Source organism: Juglans regia, chromosome 1 (assembly GCF_001411555.2).
Source record: "Juglans regia cultivar Chandler chromosome 1, Walnut 2.0, whole genome shotgun sequence".
Taxonomy (NCBI): domain Eukaryota; kingdom Viridiplantae; phylum Streptophyta; class Magnoliopsida; order Fagales; family Juglandaceae; genus Juglans; species Juglans regia.
Genome location: NC_049901.1, coordinates 33553129 through 33577968, shown reverse-complemented (window position 1 = coordinate 33577968; position 24840 = coordinate 33553129). Strand labels below are relative to the sequence as shown.

Sequence of the window (24840 nt, the reverse complement as noted above, 5' to 3'; positions counted from 1 at the left end):
TCGTGCATTGCTCGTTGACAGTCATAGCTGATGATGTCGGAAGAGTCGTACGTGGTGGCTAACTCACATACGGTGACTGTTTAGGCGTTTGGATAGCTAGGTGTGGTCTTAGAAGGGCTCATGATGGCCTTGTGATGATGGCAAAGGGCATAACACGGTGGATCTAGCCGTGTACTGTGGTGGTCAACCATGCGCAGTGGCTGTCCATCATGTGCAATGATTACCCACCACATAAAGTGATGGTTTGGACCTAGGGCTTGGCTAAGGGAGGTGCAGTTGATCTCGTGGTGGCGTCAAGGTGGTGCCACGGTGGCTCACGATGGCGGATCTGGCCATATGGTGGAGGAGAAGCCGTGGGAGAGTGAGAGAGAGTGTGCTCTCGTGGGTGGCAGATCGAGGCCAAGGGAGGTTGGGTTGGCTTGGTGGCGGCCTGAGGAGGCTGATGGGGGTGGCTACCAGCCGTGGGTGGCGGTGCACGGCGTGCAACCCGTGCGTGAGAAGGGGAGAAGCTGTGAGGTAGAGGAGGGTGTTTCTGGCCATGGGTCACGTGGAGGAGCTCGGGGAGGAGCCATGGTGTCACTAAGTGGCCATGGGTGCTGCGCACGGTGGCGCTAGGGGCCGCGCACGGCGGTGCTAGGGGCCGCGCACGGTGAAGCCGTGCGTGGGTCTCCTTGTGCGTGCGTGCGAGGGAAGGTGGCTGCATGGGAGAGGCCAAGCTCGCTGGGGAGTGGTGGCCGGTGGTAGAGGAAGCTGCCGAGGGAGTGGTGGCATTGGAGGGCGGCGCTACGCGCAGCAAGCCCATTCGGGCTGTGCAGTTCCGAAATGGAGAAAGGGAGAGCGTGAGAGGGAGAGGTTGGCATGGATGGACTCGCCGGAGGGAGAGCAAGCCATTGGTGCTGGCGGTGAGGAAAGGCGACGCACGGAGGCGTCGGGCTGAGGCCTTAAGCCGTTCGGCGTGGAGGGAAGCTGCGTACGTTGTACGCTGGGGAGAGGGAGGAGAGAGAGGGTTACGGGAAAATGAGGGAGAAAGAGAGGGGCTCTGGGTTTATAATCCAGTCCCTTCGTCTTGGGGTCTACGCAACGATCAAACGATGAGGAATTAAAATACTGATTTGAAAATGCGTAAACGTTAACTTAATTAAAAGCACTTAGAGGAATTAAGGTATATATTATTTTAAATTTACTTTAGTTTATAAAATAATATTCTTCATCATTAATAAAATGATGAAATCTCATTTAACATATTTAAAAGGGTTAAACTACTTAATTAATAAAAGTTCTCAACATAATTTAGATCTCATAATATCTTAAATAATTGAAATCATTTTAATAATAATATTAAAATGATTTCCGGCAATTATAATATTTTTGGAGCTCTTCAATAATATTATGATTGTCGTATTTAAGATCAAATCTTAATTCAATAATGATGGAAATACTCCTTATAAATATTTTCAACGTATTTAAAACACTGGGTGTGCCCTAGAAGTCACACGATATCTTTCGTGACACGCCATCATGGTTCGGCACGCATAACGTGGCTCGCAGTCGCTAGTGAGAAAGGCAGATGATCACATAATCTCTACATTCGGGATTTGCTTACGTCATAAAAATGAAACAAACCTCAGAAAGGAGAAGCGTACGTAAGAAGAAGGAGCTGGGTATTACAGTTGGTTCCTTGATTGTTAATTTCAATTTGTTAGTCTCTTACATTTCATTTTGACACTAAAAAAAAAATCTAAAAATACGAATATAGTCCATGACTAGTACCATTTTCATTACCGTTGAACTCTTTCGGTCATTACACTTACCACCATTTTTATTTTCTCTTTGTGAATATTTTCACCATTTTAAACGAGTTTGATTTTAAATAACTTTCCCTGAGGAGACGATCTAGGAATTTATTCCTAATTATTACGCGACATCCTCATGCACTTGGGACAGCCTTTGTGCTACTCATTTTTGAGTGAGTCACGTTCCTGAACAAGTTGATACACAGGAGACAGACAGCCAGTCAACACCTACCAGTAAAAAAAATTTGTTGATATTTTAATAATTTAAAAACTATTAGCTGATGCCTTATCACGCTGCGGATGTGCTTAAGATGTAGCCTTGCTCTGGAAAGAATTATAAGGTATAAAAAAATCAAGATCAACATTCCTGATAAACTTCTCCGGAGGAGTGGATCATAGTGCAATACCGCTTTCCTCCTATGTCGACACACTGGTCCGAGCTTATACCCCCATTTTACGTGCGATCATGGAGAGATGTTCCAAATGAGGTGAATGATCACATTCGGAGTTGTGTACTGGTGAGTTTATATACGAACGTAAATATTTTTAAATATGTTTTGATTTCATATCTTTTATGCAATTCACTTCTTAGGATGAATTCGACCTCAATTTTGGTCATAACGAGGATGTGCGAACTGTGAATGAGTTGATGGCTATATTATTTCGGCGTCACAAGGGACGATGTCATGACTACTTCAAGAAATTTGAGACATTGGAAGAGGCTGCTCAGCCCCCTTTTCAAAAAATGAAGTTAGACGATTGGAGGAAGTGTTATGATCTTTTCACAAATCTAGATTATCAGGTATTCTAGATTTATTCCCTATAAGTTATTTACATCTATATTGCTTTCATATATTATATTTAACATTGTTAATTTCTCCTGCAACACTTAACTTCTATCAATGTACAGAATAGAACGGCTTTGAAAATCCACCATCGCATTGGTTCAAGGTCATTCTTCCTAAATTTTTCACGGCCTCATATTTGGTTCTTATACCAAAGATGGAGTCACCCACAGGTTTTGATAAGTTTTGTCCTATCAGTCTTTGTTCTGTGTTTTATAAAATTTGCTCCAAGATTATTGTCTCTCGATTAACTGGTATATTACCTCGTTAGATTTCTTCCGAGCAAGGAGCCTTTATTCCTGGAAGGAGTATTTTTTAGAACATTAGCCTCACTCAGGAGTTGGTGCAGCCTATTAATAAAAGAATACATGGGGGTAATATTCTGTTAAAAGTGGATATGGCGAAAGCTTATGATCGGGTGGATTGGGAGTTCTTGATAACAATCTTGTGAAGTTTGGCTTCTCCTCTCAATTTTGTGATTTGATTTATTCATGTATCTCTAGCCCTTGGTATTCAGTCATGATGAATGGCATTGTGAAGGGTTTCTTTCCGAGTGGTCGAGGTCTCCGTCAAGGCGATCCTCTATCTCCTTATTTGTTTATCATTCAACAAGAGGTCCTTTCCCATTTGATCCATAGGAGTGAGCAAGAGAATCAGTTTGGTCTTTTCTCTCAGGCCCGAGGTACGCCTATTATCTCTCACTTGATGTATGTTGATGATGTCATGGTTTTTTCTAATGGAAGTCAAAGATCAGTGCGAGTTCTTCAACAAATTTTGATTCAATATGAGAGGTGGTCAGGAAAAACTATTAATGTTCTGAAATCTGCGTTGTATTGTTCTAATAAAATTCCAAATCGGCATAACAGTGGATTTTACGTCAGACGGGCTTTATGGAAGGGTCTTTCCCTTTCAAATATCTTGGTGTGCCAATAATTCGAGGGCGGTTGAAACAGGCTCATTTAGAAGACATGGTGAATAAAGTGAGGAAAAAGATCAATGGATGGAAGATGAGGCTTCTTTCTTCCGGAGGAAAACTTGTTCTTTTGAGACATGTTATTTCTAGTATGAGTATACATCTACTTGCTATTTTACAGGTACCTCAAGTTACTATTGCCAAGATTCATAGATTGATGAGTTCTTTTTTTTGGGGAGAAGCGGATGGGCAGGACAAAAAGAAATGGTTAGCTTGGAATAAGATTTGTAAGCCTGTGGAAGAAGGAGGTCTTGGTTTGCGAAGCCTTGAGGACGTTCAGAAAGCCTTGCATATGCACTTTGCTTGGAACCTTATTCAAGGTAAGTCTTTATGGGCTAATTTTTTCAAAGCCAAATATGTTGGAACGCGGCCGTGGTCTCTTATAGAAAATAATAAAGGATCTCAATTTTGGAGAATGGTTACTAATTGTATTCCATTATTGTTAAATAATTCTAAATAGAAGATTAGAGAGGGTGATCTTTTTTTCTGGTATGACAAATGGAGGGATAATGGTCCATTGATTAATGAGTTGACGGTTATGGGTTCTCCTCTTTTGAAAGTTAAAAATTGTAGGTTGTCGGATAGTTGGGATGTGGAGTTATTGGAGGAGTTAGTAGGGCAAGATAAGGTGGATGAGAATGTAATTGCTTTAGTTGGGCCGAAGAATGGGAAGGATGTTCTAATTTGGACTCCTACGGATACAAGTATTTTCTCTACAAAATCTGCATGGAATTGTATTCATATTAGAGGTAATTCTATGGACTGTCATGCATGGATTTGGCATAAGAATCTTCCATTAAAAATGTCTATCCATTTTTGGAGGTCATGGTTTTTGGCCTTGAGTGTGGATGATAGATTACACCGTATTGGTATTCCTCTTGTATCCAAATGTGATTGTTGTAATCGTGGTCATATTGAAGATATTAATCATGTGCTTTTTGAGGGTGAATTTCCACAAAGAGTGTGGTCTTTTTTTAGAAATCTTATTGGCATACCTCTTGGTAGAAATTGGAAATAGAATGTTGAGATTTGGTTTAGGCGTGCTAGCTCTTCTTCACAGGTGGGCTTTATTGTTGGCATCATTCCCATTATTGTTACTTGGCGTCTATGGAAGAGGAGATGTCTTGCTAGGATGGAAGGTATATTGGAATCGCATAATTCTGTTGTTCATTCTATTTGTATGTGGTTAGGGTCTCTTTCACAGGTGGCTAAGCAAAATAAGAGTCTGTCTCGTTGAGATGGCATGATCCTTGAGACCTTGCGGATAATTTCGGTGGTTCCGAAAGCTCCATGTTGTAAAGTGGTGAGGTGGGATAAACCGCCGCTGGGATGGTTTAAATTGAATATGGATGGTAGTAGTATGGGTAATCCTGGTTATTGTGGCATTGGCGGGGTTATTCGGGATGCTTCCAGTGGGATGGTCCAGGCTTATGCTTCTCATATTGGCTTTGGTTCTAATAATAAAGCGGAGCTTATGGCTCTCCTTCATGGGTTGAGAAGTTGCAAATCGTTGAATATCTCAAATGTGATAGTTGAAATGGATTCTATGGTAATTCTCTTTTGGTGGCTCAGAGGGAGATGTGGTGTGTGGTACCTTGAGGATTTTTGGGAGGAAATTGTTGATTTAGCTTGCTTGGTTCAATGTCGTTTTTAGCATGTCTTTCGTGAAGGTAATAGGGTGGCGGATTGGTTATCTAAGGTAGGGGCTTCAGGTTCTGATTGAGATTTTTTTAGTAGTTATAATTTGCCTCGGGTTCTTAGAGGCCTGATTCGTTTGGATTCTTTGGGTTTTCCATCTTTGAGATGTTAGTTTGTGAATTTTTGGGGTTATCTGTAAACCTTGTTTTTGTTATGGGTTTTTGGTGGGTATTGTTTAAATAGTGATCTAATATTTTTGTTCTAGATTTTTTTCTTGGTTGTGGGCCTGTTTCCATGGTCCTTTCTTGTCACCACGGTTAGGGGTGAACAAAAAGACCAAATACCCGACCCGACCGAATTTTCTGACCCGACCCGACCCGACCTGAATTACCCGACCCGCTATTGTTTTAAATCGGAAACGGAATACCCGTTACCCGATTCATTTTTAAACGGGTAATACCCGTATACCCGTTGCGTCTAATATCACCGAAAACCCGCTCGACATTTTCTCCCTCGCAGCCGCTCTCGTCCTCGCAGCCGCTCCGCTCTCCTCCTCGCAAGCCCACTCTCTCCATCGCAACTCTCTCTATCGCAACTCTCACTCTCTCCATCGCAACTCAGAATCAAGGTTAGTGGGTTTGTGGTTTGGTTTATGGGTGTTTGGATGGTTGGAAAACAGACTCAAGTTGTGGGTTTATGGGTTTTAGTGGGTTTGTCGTTTGATCACTTTTATTCATAGCATAATCTGCATGCCTTGAGTCAAGGAATTTTCTTAGTTTGGAATAGAGGAAAATGGTGGGTTGGAGAGAAAATAAACGGAATAGAGGAAAAAACTAGGTATTGTTGGTTGTGTCACATTGTTTTTTGTTCTACTTGATGTTGTATGCAGTGCATTTGCTGTAATTGGGTTTTCACCGGATTTGATTGTCTATGCTGCTATGATGGCTGGGCTTGTTTTCTCTGTTATTTTTGCCAATGCAATCATTATTTGCAACATTGCTATTGTGATCTCAGTGTTGGAGGATGTTTCGGGACCGCAGGCAATGCTGCGGTCCAGTGTGTTGATTAAGGGCCAGACTCAAGTGGGTCTTTTGATATTTCTTGGATCCACAATTGGGATGGCCTTTATTGAGGGGTTGTTTGAGCACAGAGTGAAGACCCTGAGCTATGGGGATGGGTCTTCGAGGATATGGGAAGGGCCTCTTTTAGTGATCATGTATTCCTTTATGGTGCTCATTGATTCTATGATGAGTGCAGTTTTCTACTTCAGTTGTAGATCTTCCAACGTGGAAGCTTTGGACGGTGAAGGGCACTCAATACTAGAAACAATGGCTGTTTCTGCTGAAAGGATGGTCATTCACTGATGTTTACAAATCTCAGTAGAATACTTTTGATTGAATAACATGATGATGGGAGCACCAAGAAACAATTAGGATTTGCATGATCTCACCAGTGATGAGGAACAATATATTGACTTCAAATGTATAATGGATATACTTCTGTCATTGTTGATGATACATAATTGTCTTCAAAATCATTTCAACTTCATTTGTAGAGACTACATATTCTTTTAGTATTCATTTGTAGAGTCTGCACACTGAAATTCTATAAACCAAATAGATTGTATTAGATTAATATCATCAAAGAATTAGGGAGGATGGGCATTAATGATTAAACAAAGCTCACTTCTTTATACCCTATTAGATTAACATTTTCTGTTTTATGCTTATTGGGCTTTATATAATCTTCTTCTATCTATAACTCCTAAAGATTGAATTAACCCTACCCCGAGTGGGGAATGGATAAATCTCTTTAGTGCAATGGGGAATTCTTTTTCATGAATGGATACTGGAAAGTTTTTTTTTTTTTTTTTTTGGGTATGATCCATAGCTTTTGTATTGTGGTTGGAAGTCTTCTTCAAAACACCCTTTTAAATGGCAACAACTCTTACCTCTTTGGGCATTTGACTTATCTACCGGTTACCCTTCTTTGTTATTCCCTCAAGTGAGAAATTTCTCTACTAACAGTAAATTTCTCAGCAAAACCAACTCTCAACTCCTCATCTAAAATCTATATGCACTTCATTTTTGCTACATTAAACGATAAGCACTACTAACAGTCAAGTTCTTGATTATTATTATTAAATAATAATTGTTCTATAAACAAAGATTTTAAGGCTCACAGATTTGTAAATTATATTTTGAGGTCTGAGACTCTGAGGTTAGGCCCATCAGTAGCCCAACAAGAAGATATCGTATTCTAAATTCCTAATTTCAGACTCAGACATGATCAGTACCTAAGCCCAAAGCGCATGCATAATCATATTCTAAATTAGTAATTTTACTCTTTGCCTTTTATCTTGTTTGAACTACATGAGCTACATTGTTTAGCTAATAATTTAGTTTAAATTATTCCTCAATTTAATGTAGGATTTCATTCCTCAATTTCATTCCTCAATTTGTTGACTAATGGATGAATCTATTAATAGTTTAGTTTAAATTTAACAATTTTCTTTTTATTCAAAACACATACAGCTTAAGTCTCTCTTTGCATCCTTTTAAGGGAATATGTTTTATTTAATTTGCAGGTATCTTACTCTATTTTTTTTTTAATTTGCAGGGAATATGCCTTCATCTGGGTCTGAATCAATGCCCAATGTGATTCATTTGGATAGTACTCACCCTCCAACTTTGGATAGCTCTCTCCCAACAACTAGTCCTCAAGTTCGCCCTCCTATCACAAGAAAACGGGGAAGATCAGATGTATGGCAACACTTTACGAGGATTGAGAATGTCGAGGATCCCAATGAGCCCAAAGCCACGTGCGATTATTGTGGTAAGGTTTTGTTATGTCATCCTAAAAAACAAGGTACTTCATCTTTGAAGTACCATCATCAAACATGTAAAGTCTTTAATGCTAGTGGATTTGGAAGGGATAACCCCCAATCAAAAATGACCGGGACTAGGAAGACGGGGGTGGATGGTACAACTAGCAGTCCTAGTGTTGGACTTGCTAAGTACAATGAACAAAAAATACGATCGGCGGTAGCTAAAATGATAATCATGGATGAGCTACCGTTTAGATTTGTAGAATATTTTAAATGAGATCGATTGAAGATTACTTGAAGTACTTTTGGACCAAAACTAGCTAATCCAAGAGTAAGACCATTTTTTCTTTTTCTTTTGTTTTGTTTTTTTGTTTTTTGTTTTTTTTTTTGTGGGCATGTTCTTCAATCTTCACTTTCTTTCTTAGCAATAGAGGATGTCCAATTTTAGTATCATTATCCAATTTTTTGTGGGCATGCAGATTAGCTAGTTTTGAAGACATGAGGAAGATTCATGAACACGCATGGATATGATTCATGTGGACATCAATTTTTTGTGGGCATGCAGATTACTTGAAGTACTTTTTTGTGGGTCCGGTTTAATTGATATGTATGCCAAGTGTGTTTGTATTAGAAGTGCTCGCTAAGTGTTTAATAGGATTAAAGTAAGAGATGTTGTGTTATGGAAGTACTTTTTTGTGGGTCCGGTTTAATTTTTTTAGTTTTTTTTTTATGTGGATATTTACAAACATATTTTTTGTAATTCTTGGAGTCAGAAGATTAAGAGACTAACATATACCTATTTTCCAAAAAAAAAAAAAAAAATCGGGTAATCGGGTATTCCTTAAACACTGTGCGGGTCGGGCAATCGGGTATCGGGTAATTCGGGTAATCGGGTAACGGAATGGGCTTGGGTTCGGGTCGGGTCGGAACAATGAATTTCGGGTCGGGTCGGGTGAACAGTACTAACCACGGTATGCTTCCGCCATAAGTGAGGGTATTATTAATAAATTTGGGAGGGATCACTATTGGACATGTGACTTTCTGCTCTTTTTTTAAAAAAATAAATAAATAAAAAAAAGGTCATTCCAACGTCTTGCTGATAAAATGGTAATTAATACCTTAATAGTTCTCACTCATTTTTATCATATTCTTTTATTTAAGTACTAACATTATTTTTTTAAATTACTAATGTGGCTTTGTTAGAAACGTGATAATTCTAAAAATTTCTCTTTCATTCATGTTTATGCTGCTGCTCACACTAATGAGCACAGTGAGTGAGTTGATCCTGTCACTAAAGATAATTATGTAAGTGAGATTATTTTCTTTGAATAAATTATGTAACATGTGAATTCATATTATGTTTGATTCCTCATTTCTTTTAATACGTTATTTGTTGTGTGTTTTTATTGTAATTGTAGGAAAAAATGATTGAGATCTAATCAACTTCTGAGGAATCATCTCCTAGTGATATAGACATATTCACGCATGTGCTTAGGACCAAATCTGGTTTGGATAGAGGTTTTGGGACGTTCTTTCAAGCGTGTCAGTTCATCCTCCATGACCTCGACTTTTGAAGTTAACAATCTTACTAAAGATTTAGATGCAGCATGCCAAGAAATTGAACAGATGAAATCGAGACAGTAGGAGTTAGAGTCTCTTTTATCGCGACAATATGATTTAGATACGCGTTTGCAGGAGCAACAAAGAGACTGCGATGGGAGAATACCTATTGAAGTCCAAGAGCAAATATAAAGGGAGATGATGGTCCAGATAAAAAGTGTTATGTCACTTCAGTAGGATCGCAGTGGGCGAGGAAAGAAGAATAAATGATAAATATATCATTATCATTATCATTATTAGAAACTTTTATTGTCTATTTTAGCAACTCTACAAGACATTATTAGTTGTTATATTTATGGTGTAATATGAAACAATTTGTATGCTTTTTAATATTATGAAATTATTTTTTCTGATCATAACGTTTGCATGTAAAGAACAAACGTTCGAACATGGCTTCACGTTCGAATTAATGTTCAAACAAAATACTAGTGAATTCCAACAAAATGTTTGAACGTAAGACATTACGCTCGCACGTTTCAACGCACAAACAATCTAAACATTCGAATGATTAGAATATATACAAATAATAAATCAACATCCGAAAGTTAAAGATTTTACATTTGAACGCTTCTCCTTTAACATATGAATGCTACATTCAAACGTCTCCAAGATAACAACAAACGTAAATATCATTCGTGCGAAGCAAAAACAATGAACATCTAATTTTTTACATTCAAATGTCAATCGGTCGAGTTAACGTTCGAACGTTACTTTCTATGACGAATTTTAATTGTCACAAAAAAAATCACGTCAAACGTTTCATCTCACAGAAGACTTCCAACCGTTACAAAAAAACAAAAACAAAAACAAAAAAAAACAAAATTTGTGATGCTTGAATAGTAAACCATCACAAAAAATATTTTTTGACGCCTTTTTGGTGACGGTCTCAAATCATGACAAAACTTTTTTGTGATAGTTTGCTTATTTTTGTGACGATTTCGTCCATCACAAAAGCCAAAATGTGTTGTAGTGCAAGGTGCTATGTCGAATGCCATAAAAGACTTGAGTATTTCTTCTTTAGAACCAATTGATTGTTTATGGAATTGCAGCTCAATGGTTTGACAATATGATCAAGTGTAACATTAGTAATGAAACCATAGAAAGACACAATACAAGACTAGAAGTTGCTCGAGAATTCCCTCAAACTTAGAATTTTTTAGGTGTTACTCTCGGTTGTGTTCAAACATGGTTGTCATTTCAAATTGATGTTAAGAATGTTTTCTTGTATGCATGGTAACTTACATCAAGAAACTCACATGTATTAGAATTCCATTATTGAGCCATCTGCAAGAATATAAAAAATTAAGGTCTGGTTTGCCAACTAAAGAAGGCTCTATACACTCTTATTTAATCTCCTCGTGTATGGAAACATATGCTAATTTAACCTCTGCTCGCTTGGAACTCAAAATCAAAAGAAGTGTTATCGCTTCCTATCTGCTTAAGAACCAATAGATAGGAACAAGACGACACTCACACATTCTACAGTCTAAATGTCCGAACTAGAGAGAACCAACACACTCAAGAAAGAGATTTTCATTTTGTACAAGAACCAACAGTTACCCAAAGGGTTGAGGAGATATATATGTGTGTATATATATATATATATATGTATATAGGGGTGTAATTGGCTTGGTTCGGTCCGGTCCGGTTTAGGACATTTTATAGAACCAAATTGGTATATATCGATTATGAAAATTTAAGAACCAGTACCGGACAAATTCACCTCCGAAACTGGAACTTCTGGATAAACAAAATCATACTCTAACAAAACTTTAGCAAGTGATTGACCCATATCCATCCCTCATTTTATGTTATATTAAAGTTATATTCTTTTTATGTTATAAAATTAAAATTAATATGTTATATCAAAATTCAAATGTTATATTAAAAATTATACGATTAGTTTATGTTATATCAATATTAAATGTTATATTAAGATTTATAAGATTAATTTTATGTTATATTAAAGATTATATTAATTTTATATTATAAGATTAATAAGCCTGAATAATAAGATTTTAAAATTTCACGTTATATTAATTAGCAATTTAACATATAATATAATATAAAAAATTATACAAAAAATAATTTATATATAATAAAAACATATATATATATGTATCAGTCCTATTCACTTTGAAGCAGTGTTCTAAAATTCAAACCTGGAACTGGACTGGTTTGGTTTGATTCACCGATTTCCTTATTTTTTTATAGCCTCTCTAATTATAAAATGGCTATCCTTAAAACCTAGCCTTCAAAGCACTTGAAGTTGGTTAATGATTGCTTCATATGTGGGCATACGATGAGGAACAAGTGCCCACAATAGGTGCCCATTTATTATCTCTCACACTCGTACATAGTGCGTAAAGCTCCAGGCCAGACAGACCTACATCTCTCAATATATTCTCAATGTTGTTTATACTAACAGATAGGATGTGTGATCACCGAGTACAATTGTAAAATAAAAACAGGAGCATTATACCAAATGTTTTCGAGAGAAAACCAATATAGCAACATCGCAAAATGTGTCTCATTACGCCCTAACTTATTTGTCACATGATATAAGGTATCTGTAATCCGTCTCTAGTTCAAATGACTCTAGGCAATGATTAATTTGTACTAAACATTATGCACTCACAAATTTGTTGCAACATCCAAGAAGCAACACAACTTGCTGGCAGTGAGTACAAGTACAACAAAAATGTGTTACAAAATGGTATTCCATTCTCCCTTATGTCATTCAATCTTAGTCAAATCACTTTCCAGACATTGTCTCTTTAGACCGCATCATACATGATATTAGACAACATGCTAAAGTAGAAGATACTAAACCTTAACCTCGTGACATGGTCAAAGGTCACCGAAGGGCATAAAGAAATTGAGGTCATGATACCTCACAATGAGAAAGTAGGGATCCATTCACTCACCTCACCCCTACTGTTAGTCATAAAAGCACATGTAGTGTGAAATACATATCACGGTGGAGTTCTCTTTCTAAAAGAGTGTATATCTAATTTCAATACACCGTACATATCTTAGTCTAGTCATTATCTTCATGCCTAACTCAAGTCACTCCATTTGCTCACCATCCAATACACCAAAGAGAATCTAGCAATTGATTAACCACAGGCTACATGGATTATGGGCTATCAATGCATAGTCTTAGCAAACTGCAAAGAGCTCATCCTAGCTTAGTTAAGGCTACATATATATTTGTCTCAACCATTTTTATATGCTACATAAGCATCAATGGACACAATGTCTATCTTTGCTAGTTACCTAAGCGTCAAAGGCAATTGCTTGTGTGAGTAAACTGATCTAAACCTGTTGACATACATTTTCACATGATTCAAAAAATAAACATGGTGAATGTGTGTGCTCACTATCATGTGCACTACAAGCAATTATATGAAGGAGAGAAATCAAATGATGAACTACAAATAATTAAACTATAAGTCTCAAATAGAATTTTAGGACCATTTATCTCTATGCACAATCTCATATATAGTAATTTTTCAAAATAGAACAACAACAATATGTGCCTCTTAAGAGATTAATTTTTTATACATAAGAAGCCTTTACACAAGTATGAAGTTAGCAACTCACCGCGAATTTATTTAGAATCAAACTCATAATATGAATTTTAAATTCTAGTCAGCAAGTCCAATTGCAACTTTTAAGAATCCACAAGATAGCCGTAAATATCATTCATCAAATTCAATATCTGACTTCAAGGTTTCAAATTGATCTCTTGTACTTAACAACAACATATGAGATAACCAATCCTTATTTTCATTAATGGTAAAGCAATTAGAAACTTTGTCCCTAAGAAAATTCAGTTTAGTCACCTTTAATGTTGTTCAAATCGCATCACAAACTCACCCTACCAAAACAAAGATTTGCTTTGAATGAAATTCTAACCTTTAACTCTCATGTTGTGCTAACAACAATGAAAACACCAAAGAATATGAGCATCTCAATTCTATAATATAGATTATTTGCTATTTTCTAATTCATTAATTGTCTATGGGTTTTGAAAAGAAAGTGGCTAGAATCCATTTTTCTTGCAAACAGTTTCATAAGACATCTAGTTTAAGCTACCTTGTAGTTGGACAACCTGCTCTTAGGTGACAAAAAAATCCAAGATAACCAAACCATTAGCAACATTAACTCACTTTTCCTTTGTCGGTTAGATCAACAACCCTACGTTGAATTATACAAGTGAAGTAAATCTTATATTCTATGTTTATGCATTCATATTATGTGAATTCAATACCTCTAGTGGAGCGCATATAATAAATATTCTCTTTTAGTTTCTAAATGACGAGAGAATAGTATTAAATTGCTACCATGTTGTTTATGAGTATATTTTATTCTATTAAATTTTTGGAAGTCACTCTCGCTAGTGGTACTCCTTCATTCAAATGTATACTCCCACTAAATAGTGAACTACACTCACAATTTTAAGCAATCTTCTATAAACATTTTTTAAAATATTAATATTAAGATGATGTAGGATAAAACAATGTTTCCAGAACAAATATCAATAAAATAAAATAAATGTAAATAAAATCTACAATACCCGACCCTCGTCGAAAAGATGAGTAATATACTTGACTCAAATAAAAAAAATCAAACTTAGATTCTCCATGTGAGAGCCCTGTCGAAACTTTGGAAAGAACCCTCCGCGCATTAGCAGCGTGACTATGTTGACTAGTGTAGCCTTCGACGTAAGGGAAGTCTTACTAGGCAAGCAAGCAGGAAAAATTCAGGTAAGGAAAGGCTTAAGCAAACGGAAATAAGCAAACGCATCATCTGGGCGAGTAAAGGTTTAGGCAAGCAAAGGTATGTGAGCAACATATGGAGAGGTAACGTAAGAAGTATGGCGTTTTGGGTGAGCAATGGTGAAGATGAGCAAAGAATGGACGAGTATAATGTGTTAAATGCAAAAAGAATGTAACAAGGGAGTAACGTGCAACGCAAACATATAACAAGTCGAGCAACAAACTGGGAGGCAACTTGGTGTGCTTAGAGGCAACTTGGGAGTGCGCGGAAACAATGTCTCTACTTGATGCCCTCACAAGCTTTTTATGTCCACCAAAATGACATGTAGACAACATTCATCCGCAGCAAACTGGGAGACCAACCACGTTAGAAGAACCCGTCGCTCATTGGCTGAGCTTCTGAACTCTGACAGAGCAAATCATTACGAATTGTGCCACCATCCCAACATGGCGTACACTTAGACAATTGAGAGCTCATTGACTAACAGACCAATCCTTCTACAAACTATAGGGAACCTGTGATGAATTCCCTTTTCCTTTTTATTATCCTCATCGTTCATCACTTTCACACTCAGAACTCTCTCTCTTATCATTCTCTCTCGTGTAAACTCTCTTTCATGTACCCTAACTTCCTAGAGTTAAAGCTAAAGCACGCACTTGGGTGCTCGTAGGTCATCACTGGACCGCAGACAACCCAACAACAATCCAACTTAGGAAAGATCTTCATTGAAACAAGTATTTAACTAGACAATGCTTACAATATGTGGGGGCAATTGTAAAGTATGCGTGTCCATGAAAGATGGACCTCATTATTTAGTACCCCCTCGTGTCTCATCTATTCTACATGATATCTTGAACTCACTATACCCATGCAAAGGTAGTTCGAACAATTTTAAGATCTTACCTACTTATGATATAGAAAAAGTTTTTTTTTTTTTTTTTTCCTTACTAGAGTTTTGCAAAACATTTGATATTATATCGCAATTTTTGAGTTGGCATGTGTATATGTGTCTCATGACCTCAAATCGAGATGGAGCATTATCTCGCATTATCTCGATGGAGCTCTCCTGGTTACTTAGAAGCAGGTAATGATGGACTGACGTCGCTTGGGTTGATGCCAAGCATCAAGCATCTCGAATGAGACAATAACACTCTTGTACCATAGACGTTGCCTCTCTACTAGTAGAGGCTAGAGAATTTGTGGTCAAGGATAGGTACTCAAAGCCAAGCATTACTTGTAACAAAGTCTTACACACAGTCGTTACCTACGGTGTGACAATGGGAGTCAGGCTGGATATATGGTCATTATAGGAAAGGCCCGAGTCCATGAAGGGCCCGGGGTCCTATGATGTTTGATCTAAGATAGGGCCTGGGGTCCTCAATTGAAACAGTTAAAGAGATCACAATTCAATAAAACTAAAAGGATGAGAATTTTATTTTAAAAAAAATCTATAATCTAATTTCTCTATTAGCCAAAATGAAATATTCTACCTCGATGGTCTATGCTATTTGAATGGAGCTTTTTATTTATTTATTTTTGTTTCTTTAAATTTCTTATTTGAAAAGTGTTATAGTCACAAAGATATCTCACAAAAGTAAATTCACAAACTAACGCGGTTTCATATGATATGTTAGATCTACTTTACAATAAAAGTAGTGTTACAATCTAACGTACCACATCAACCTACGTCAATTTGTGAGTCTGCCTTTTGTGAGATCTCTTTATGGCTAAAACATTTATCTTCTTATTTTTACCAACGGCCATATATTAAGTATTGGTACTGTTCAATGTGGGCACTAACATCCTAGATAAATCTATTGAATTATTGGATTATTCCAACAAGTGAAGGCCAACAATGATTTAGAAAGGCTAGTACTCTTCAATCAGACGTGTTAACAATATTTAGAGTTCATTGAAGCATTGATTGAAGGCATGAAAGAAGAGTGGGTTGAATATGAGGTTGAGGGAGAGAGAAATGCTATCGACATCAAAGAGAGCACCAAACTCGATCGCTCTGGAATACAAGATCAATTAATTAAGCTGAGTGGCCTAGAATGTACCAGAAAATCTCATACCCTTGGATCGATCTTTTTCCAGCCGGCCGAAGGTTTACTATTAATAGACACCAAGTTACTCGGTTACTCCCGTGAAATCACTTGTTATCGAAAAGCTAAAAAGTTAGATTTTATTATTTATATTTATCTCTAACTTTGAGATCTAACGCTTAGAATTAATATTATTAACAATTAGATTTGGATCCGAAATTGGGATTTTATAATAATAATAATAATAATATTATTATTATTATTATTATTTAGCTTAGTCGATATGTACCCTCCATCCTAAGAATATATAGTGTTACAAAGAAAGAAAGTTGTAATTAAAATTATAGCATAAATTATTAGTCATATATATTGACCAACCATTTTACATCTTTGTGCATTATTTAATTTACATCGAATAAGATCATTACATCTCAAAATTCTCATTTCAAAATTCTCATCTTATCTTATCTTATCTCATTTCCAAATATAATTTAAATACAAACATTTTCAAACTAATCATTACAACTTTTCTAAATTTTCAAACAAAAATTAAAAAACAATTCAAATTTTTCAAATCCGTAAACAAAAATAATATCATAAAATTATATTCTAACAATATTTTAACATTATAATATTTTTTATTTAACTTTTTTTCTCTCATTTACCAAAATTCAAAAATTACTCGACTTAAACTATCTCATTACTATTCACAAACTATCTTACTATTATTTACAAAATTTTCATTTCATCTCACTCTCCAAACGAAACTTAATTAATTATATCATTATTCAATTATTAACTTACAAAAAACCTCCTTAATTAATGGTAAAAAGTCCACGCATATGTATGTATATTACTACAACAAAAAGTTTTATTTATGGTTAGTTATTTGTTGATCGTTTCTTATCAAAATGAACATATTCTCGTTACAAATAAGTTGTCATAATTACTTATTTTTTTATACTATTTTAGTACGTAATGACTAATTTTCTGGTGCGCAACTTCGGTAGACTTCCTTCAACTTCCTTCCCGCTCATGCTCTCCCGCGGCCGGCAAGTATCACTAATCTTCAGTCTTCAGACAAGAACCCCTCCAAACCAAACCAAAACAAAACAAGAATCGTGCTTGGCTTATAAGATCGTAGAGTAATCCTTCGTTAAAGCCAAGTACGGCATCCATTATCCATACTAACCTCATCCGCAGACCTGACTGACTAGAGCCCTACCTCATTCTCCTCCCAGCAGCCTGCAGAACTGATCTGCGAGCGTGTAGAAAATACATCCTCCTGAATCTGCGACGCCAAAAGATCACTGGCCGGCGGATGGAAGTTCCGGGAGGTTTTCTGCGGCACTTGCCCTACTTTCTCATCCTCAAGCCCTCGTAACGGCCGTTCCTATTATCGCAGTAGTGTCTTCTCTAGCTAATTTCTTCTCCCACTGATCTGACTCCTGAACACCATCGATCTTCTGTACGTCAATCTGGTTTTCTTTGTTTCAAATCGTTTATGCACCATTAGGTCTCGTGTAGATCAGAACAAAGTAGAGGACACATCGATCGGGAAGCATGAGGTCAGAAGAACTCGGGTACTGTATGCCACGTGGCGGGAAAATTTCAGGAAAACCCATGATGATGGGGATGTTTGGTTGGATTGAGAATAGTATTCCAGGTAGAGTCAACACACGTGGTTGTCATGGAGAGTCCTGGCATGGGTACTGTAGCTAGTAGTACGCGTGATCGAGCTGGACGACGTTGCTGTCCTTTTACTGCATTCTTAGAGAATAATAGTTGACTCATCATTCCTACAAGAGCACTGCTACTAGCCCGAAAGTGTCCCGAATAGGTAAAATTTTTTTTTTATTTTTTATTTCATATAATTTTTTAATCATCATAAATATTTTTAAAAAAATTAAAAAATTCATAATATTATTAAAAATATTTTTTTAATCATTCTAAAAAAAAAAAAAAAAGAAAAGAAAGAAGTCCCATTCGGGACATGTTTTGGGTCCCGAATTCGGGACCCAAAGCATTTCTCTTCCTACAATTCTACTCTTCTAGAACGTCAACTACTACTGATCGAGTTTGTTTGCTGCAGTGGTACTCCCTGCATGTTGAACTCGATCGGTCAAACGCTGTATCCAAAATGAAGTGATCTTCTTATATAAATAACTCCTTTGTTACAGCTTTTACACGTTTAATAATTTTGACAAACAATAGTTAGTGAAATTCACAATAATATAATAAAAATTATAATCAAATAAAGAAATATTATTAAAAAAAATACCAACACATAGATCTATATTTTTCATAATTTTTTTAAACACTACTAAATTTCATCTCGATCGGAGTACGTGGAATTAATATTGCTAAATAATTTTGTCAATACATGACCTATTAATATTGTTGCATGCATGTCATGCCCAAGCTGGTTCCTTGATCTCGTACTAGCTAGTTTGTCCTTTGTAATTACAATATATCCTAGCTCTCAATATTGGATTGACCCATGGGTACTACGCGTACTGTCTTCGAGGATGGTTTCCTTTTGGTCCTTGCTCATGTATATATGATTTTCCTTGATTTGTTTCTTTCATCTGTTTGATTTTCTTTGTACTCATTGTCTGTGCACAGACAATGATCATGAGTACAAAAACTTAGTAGATATTCTTATATATATATATATATAATAACTTGATTTTGAGTTGAAAAAACTATCTACAAATTTACGCATTGAAACATATATTAAACTTACCACGAATGTTGAGAATTTACCTTATCAATTAGTATATATGAAAGAGTATTCCTGTTATAAATTTGGGTTAAATACACAAATAGTTTCTGTGTTGGTAGATTAGTCCCTAATTAAACTCTATTTTTTATTTATTTTTTATACTTTTAGGTCTCGTTTGGTTATGCAGTTCAGATGAGACAAGATAAGATATTTTGTTGAAAATTGAATAAAATATTGTTATAATATAATTTTTATTTTAGAATTTGAAAAAATTAATTTTTTTTTTTTTTTGTGAGAGTTTAAAAAAATTATAATGATTATATGAAATAAAATGAGATGAGATAATTTTATTTTATTTAATCAAATCAATCCTTAATTGTGATCAAATTAGTCATTTCGTTAGTATTGTTTAATAATCATTTCAGTTGCCAAGTCAACACCAAAAATTAAGTGTAACACGTAAGTCATTTAAAATAATAAAGAAAGAAAATTATTTAAAGAAAAGACAAACATATTAATGCTTAAATGACCCACATAACAGTACTTGGGGAGCTAAGTGCAACCTAAGCGCTCCTTAGGTGCCAGGCTTGGCAGCCCGAAACACCGTCCCATGCATGGTGTAGGTTGCACAACCCAGGCCGATGCCTGGGTCACCCAATGCCTCACACTAAGTACAGTACTATTTTTCATAGCTAGATAGTAGGGTTGATATCTGCATACTATTTTTCATAGCTAGATAGTAGGGTTGATATCTGCATGGTGCGGCATGGGGTACCCTTCTCCGCACTCTGCTCTGTATCATGCGGGCCGGGGTGGAGTTTTTTCCTCCGCCTCGATGCCAGGGGTAGGAAGAAAAAACCTCATCTGCCCTACTTTCCACTTAGGCCAATACATTGAGTTTAAAAAAAAAAAAATTGGTCTAAAAATATTTTTTTAGACTCAAATTATAATATAATTTAAATTTATAAATATAAAAAGAACTTACTCATTAGAGTTAGATTTTGAATTGTCTTGACATCCTAAACCAACATTTATATAAGAGGTCAAAGTAATATAATAGTCATTTTTAAATAATATGAGACTTAGTAATATGTGTTACATTGCTTAAATATGAATATTGTATTACCTTGGCTCCCTATATAAAAGTTGGCCTAGTAGGTCAAGGCAATCTAATGACTTAAATACAAATTTAAATTTTTAATAAATTATATATATCTATATATAATAGGTACGGGCCCTACCGCCCACCCCTACTAAATAGTATTTGGAGACAGTAGTTTTCATAGGTAGACAGATTAATCTATAATGATAAATATATTATACTTCGTAATAATATTTTAAAATAAAATATATTTTTAAAAATAAGAATTAATATAATTTTGTATTATAAAATGTGTCCTTACTCTTTCAATTACCGTCCATGCAATCCAAGCATTATATTTGAAATGATTAATATGATTGGTATTGATATGACATTTTAAATTATAAAATTTATTATTGATGTAAAATTTTGATAGAAGATGATGATGGTGAAGAAAAAAACAACTAGCTAAATGATTGATGAAATCCAATCCAAATAAAAAATAAAGTTGTAAGAAAGGATAAATTGGGAGAATTATTTGACGAGTAATATTATATATAAGTTTTAAATAGATAAATTTTATATAATTTTTTTATAAAATAGTAGATTTTATTAATAAATAATAATTTTTTTTAATATTTTTTTAAAGTAAAATCTATTTTTTTATAAGAATTTACATAAAAATTATTTATTTAAAATTTATACGAATAATTTCTCGTACCTAATATTTAGTAAGAAAAATCTATTGAATACCAAGATTTCTGTGCCATATTGGCCTGTGATGGGGTAGCTTTAATTAAAGAAGAGGACATGGGCAGAGACACCATAAACGTGCAAACAAAAGGTCCAGTCTTGGTGTGCGCTACAGGTGGTACCCATAGAAAAGCAAAAACGTGCTTGAAAGATCAATTTACTTTAATAATTCTGCATATTATTCAAATGTGTGGGAAATATCCATTCATTGCAACCATACAAGATGAGTGATCCAAATTACATCATCATCCACGTCATCTCTTACTTCTTTACAACTTAAAACTAAATTTTAGTTTTAATTTTATTAATTGCAAAGATGTCCCTACAAAAATTTGGTCCATCTATATTCGGATTCAAGAACACGGTCAGCAGCTCCGGATGAAAAATTTGGCCCTTCCGTGTTAAAAAAATTTGGTCATTAGCTCCGAAAACTAAAACTGTCCGGACCTCTGACCCATCTTATCCTGTCGGGTCGTCTCCCTAGAAATTCCATAGGAATGACGACGACGATGACTCAGGTACAATGCCATCAAAATTTTCCTCTCCATAATCAAAGCTAGGCAACGGCTGTGCATACAATTCATTCGTGAAATCATCAAAACCCGGAAATATTCCGTAATCCGATGCGTAATTGCCTGACCCGATTGTCCTAAACAAGTCCAAGTCCAAGAACGACCCGTCCAAGGCGGCGTCGCTACCCATTTGCACAGTCCCCTCCGACACTGAGGGCGACGGCGACTCATTTAACAAGTCGGTACCCGTCGGATCCGAGTGGCTGGTTTTCGGAGGCTCCATCGAGTTCGCGAACCTAGACGCGGCAGCCTGGATCTCCGTTGGAGTGAGAGAACGCCCACCGGCGATTTCCGGAGGGTTCTCAGGAAAATTGAACTTCGCTGTGCGGCCACGCAGGCAAAAAAGTGCAGCGTCGAAAGCACGCGCTGCCTTCTCGGCAGAGTCGTAGGATCCCAACCAAATTCTTTCCCGGCTGTTTGGTAGCCGGATTTCGGACACCCACTTTCCCCACTTCCGCTTCCGAACACCTTTGTATTTGGAATCGCTTCGCTCCGCTGGTTTCTCAGTGGTCTGCTTCACCATCTGCCAACAATCTAACCCCAAAAGACCAAACAACAAACAAGAAAGAAGAAATCTGTTTGTTCTTTAAGGAGGTTACTTAAGTGTTCAGTTTTAACAAACTACACTACAAGATAACCTTTGAATCTTTGTTTATTCTCTTCGATCTGCTGAGGATGTTTTGTGCTTTACTGTCTGAGCATGGCATTTGCGGCTGGAGATTTATATGAATGAGTGTTGTTGGGACTCATGAGAAGAGGGTCAACGACTAAACACTGGGAGGCGCGTTTTCGGTCTAGGAAGCCGCAAAGCGCAAACGAGTGTACACGTGGCCGGGTGAGGGAACCTCAGGGAAGATGTATTGAAGCAGCTTATAACGCGGGGAGAGAGACTGTGGAACCACCTGGTTTGACGCATGTGTGTCTTATATTCCACGTGCCCCTTTTTATTTCTTTTCTGAAAAAAGGTCCTGCAAATAAAAAACTACATAAATAATTAATTAAGAAATCCTCTTTTAGGTTTCTTTTGTAGCTTAAGCCACCCATAATGACTAATTAATTATAATTAAAACAAAACAAAACAAGTACACACACTTTATATATAATAAATATAGATTTGGGTGTGTGCAATTAACGTCAAGCAATGCGTCAGCATCGACGTCCAGCTTGTTAAGAATGTACATATTATTGAGAAAGAACCAATTGACTAGGCTTATACTATGACCAAGACGATTTATTAATCTGGGACTTTAATTTAAAAATGGTATTACTATTTAAAAGGAAAAGCTTCTATGCTCTCCGCGTTTGACCATTCTAGTTAACCGTTGGTTAAATTTTATTTTATTTTTTATTTAATAATTAAAAAAATAATTTTAATTGTAATGGCATATTTTTTTTTATTTTTTAAAAATATGAAAAAAAAAATACCTGGGTGACATAGTAGTCACTACAACACAATTGCTTTTTAGTGACAGTTGGGAAATTGTGACAGTCCCTAGACCGTCACTAAAAGGTATTTTCTGTGACAGTTTTTGGAAACCGTCACTAAAGATAGAATGAGATTTTTTTACATTCGAACGTATGGGAAATATGCGTTCGAACGTCACATATACGTTCGAACGTTATGTCTGTTTACGTTGGAACGTAAAATGTTTTGGCGCAACCGTTCGAATGTTATTAATTTTACGTTCGAACGTAAAATGTTTGCACCAATGTTCGAACGTTAAGTAATAACATTCGAACGTTCATTGTAAATTTAAATTAAATGACTTTAATTTAAAAATTATGTGATTTTTATTGTGCATAATTTGTGAACAAGTCTAAAAAATTGAATTGTATATATTTATATATACACACTTTGTAATATATAAATATATATTATTGATTTATATATATTTGAAATGCAGTGATTTAGTATTAAAGTTGAAAATTATAACATCAAAGAAGATTAAAAATTGAAATGAAAAAACGATAAAAATATTCCATAATATTTTTCGTTACAAATATTAAAAATAAAATACAAAAATTGATAGAACGTAGTAAACAACAGTCAGATGATAACGTTATCCGCAAAAGTCGAACTCCGTACTTCCTCAGTCAAGGTATCAACCTTGTCGTTGAGGATAGTTACACGATGGGTGAGTTCGGCAACAGACGCCGATATAGCCTCGAGCGATCGATCGATCTTATGATCAATATGCGCAGTCAGCTGTGAGATGACCGCATCAACCCAAGCAGGCCGCACATCTCCTGCAGATGTACTCGGCGTATGCTGACTACTACTCCCGACATGACCTGGCTCAGGCTGCGTCGGAGGAACTAGATCCTCTACAGGGGGTGGCTGACGTCCCCTCGCCTGTCCAATGCTACGCCGATGCGTGGTCATGTCGAGGGGGCTCATCTGATCTTTGACCCGCTCCTCTGGCTGGGTCGGCACTCCCCGTGCAAGTAATAGTCGGCTGATGAGGACACCATATGAGAGATTATCCGTGGAGACGATGCTCGCCTCGTAACGGATCCTCTCAAAAATGTGCAGTGGCAAATCTATAGGATCTCCACGTGCCACTCGTATAAAAAATTGTGCCCGAAGCCGACTAAATGTGGTTTTATGAGCCACAGGATCGACATTTGTTGCAACAATAAGGTGCAACATGCGGAAGAAATGCAGCAGATGGTTCTGGTTGAAGGCGTTCTTCCGCTCGATCTGCATGCGATCCCTCCCGGTGAGGATGTAGAAATCCTCGTCTCGGTCATCATCCCGAGCCTCGACGCCAGTATCCTCAGCCTCTGACTGGCCTGCATCATCGGCTGATGCTGGCTCACATCCCCGGCCAGTAGATGATGCAGAAGTGCCTACATCCTCACGGGGTGTTGAGTGTGTAAATGTCTGAGCACCTCGATGAATCCCGAGGTGCTCGCCGATGACATCTGCCGATACCTCAATGGAAACACCGCGTACAGTCACGGTGTGAGAGGATGCATCCGGAGGCATGTCACACATCCCCATATAGAATTCTTGAACCATTGAGGGGTATACCTTCCCCCTCAATGTGCAGATATTTCCCCAGCCTCTACTGAGGAAAACATCTCTTAGGTTCGTCTGCTGCCAACAGAGTTCGTCGAACTCATTAATTAAGACCTCTCTCTCTACCATAACAGTACGAGCTCCGATACGGGCAGTGTCCG

General features: G+C 36.6%; 3 protein-coding genes across 3 annotated transcripts; 2 read left to right on the top strand and 1 right to left on the bottom strand.

The window, feature by feature from the left end:
• Positions 1–4956: 4956 nt before the first annotated feature.
• Positions 4957–5334, top strand: LOC108986546 (14.7 kDa ribonuclease H-like protein). The gene is made up of 2 exons (XM_018959189.1): positions 4957–5160; positions 5266–5334. Exons 1-2 carry the CDS (start codon positions 4957–4959, stop codon positions 5332–5334), a joined length of 273 nt encoding a protein of 90 aa, XP_018814734.1.
• Positions 5335–6094: 760 nt separating this feature from the next.
• On the top strand, positions 6095–6716 carry LOC108986548. Its single transcript, XM_035683528.1, has one exon. The coding sequence runs from the start codon at positions 6188–6190 to the stop codon at positions 6611–6613; it is 426 nt and encodes a 141-aa protein (XP_035539421.1). The 5' UTR covers positions 6095–6187; the 3' UTR covers positions 6614–6716.
• A 14525-nt stretch (positions 6717–21241) lies between these two features.
• On the bottom strand, positions 21242–22374 carry LOC109020467 (ethylene-responsive transcription factor ERF017-like). Its single transcript, XM_019002927.2, has one exon. The coding sequence runs from the start codon at positions 22178–22180 to the stop codon at positions 21566–21568; it is 615 nt and encodes a 204-aa protein (XP_018858472.2). The 5' UTR covers positions 22181–22374; the 3' UTR covers positions 21242–21565.
• Positions 22375–24840: the final 2466 nt, after the last annotated feature.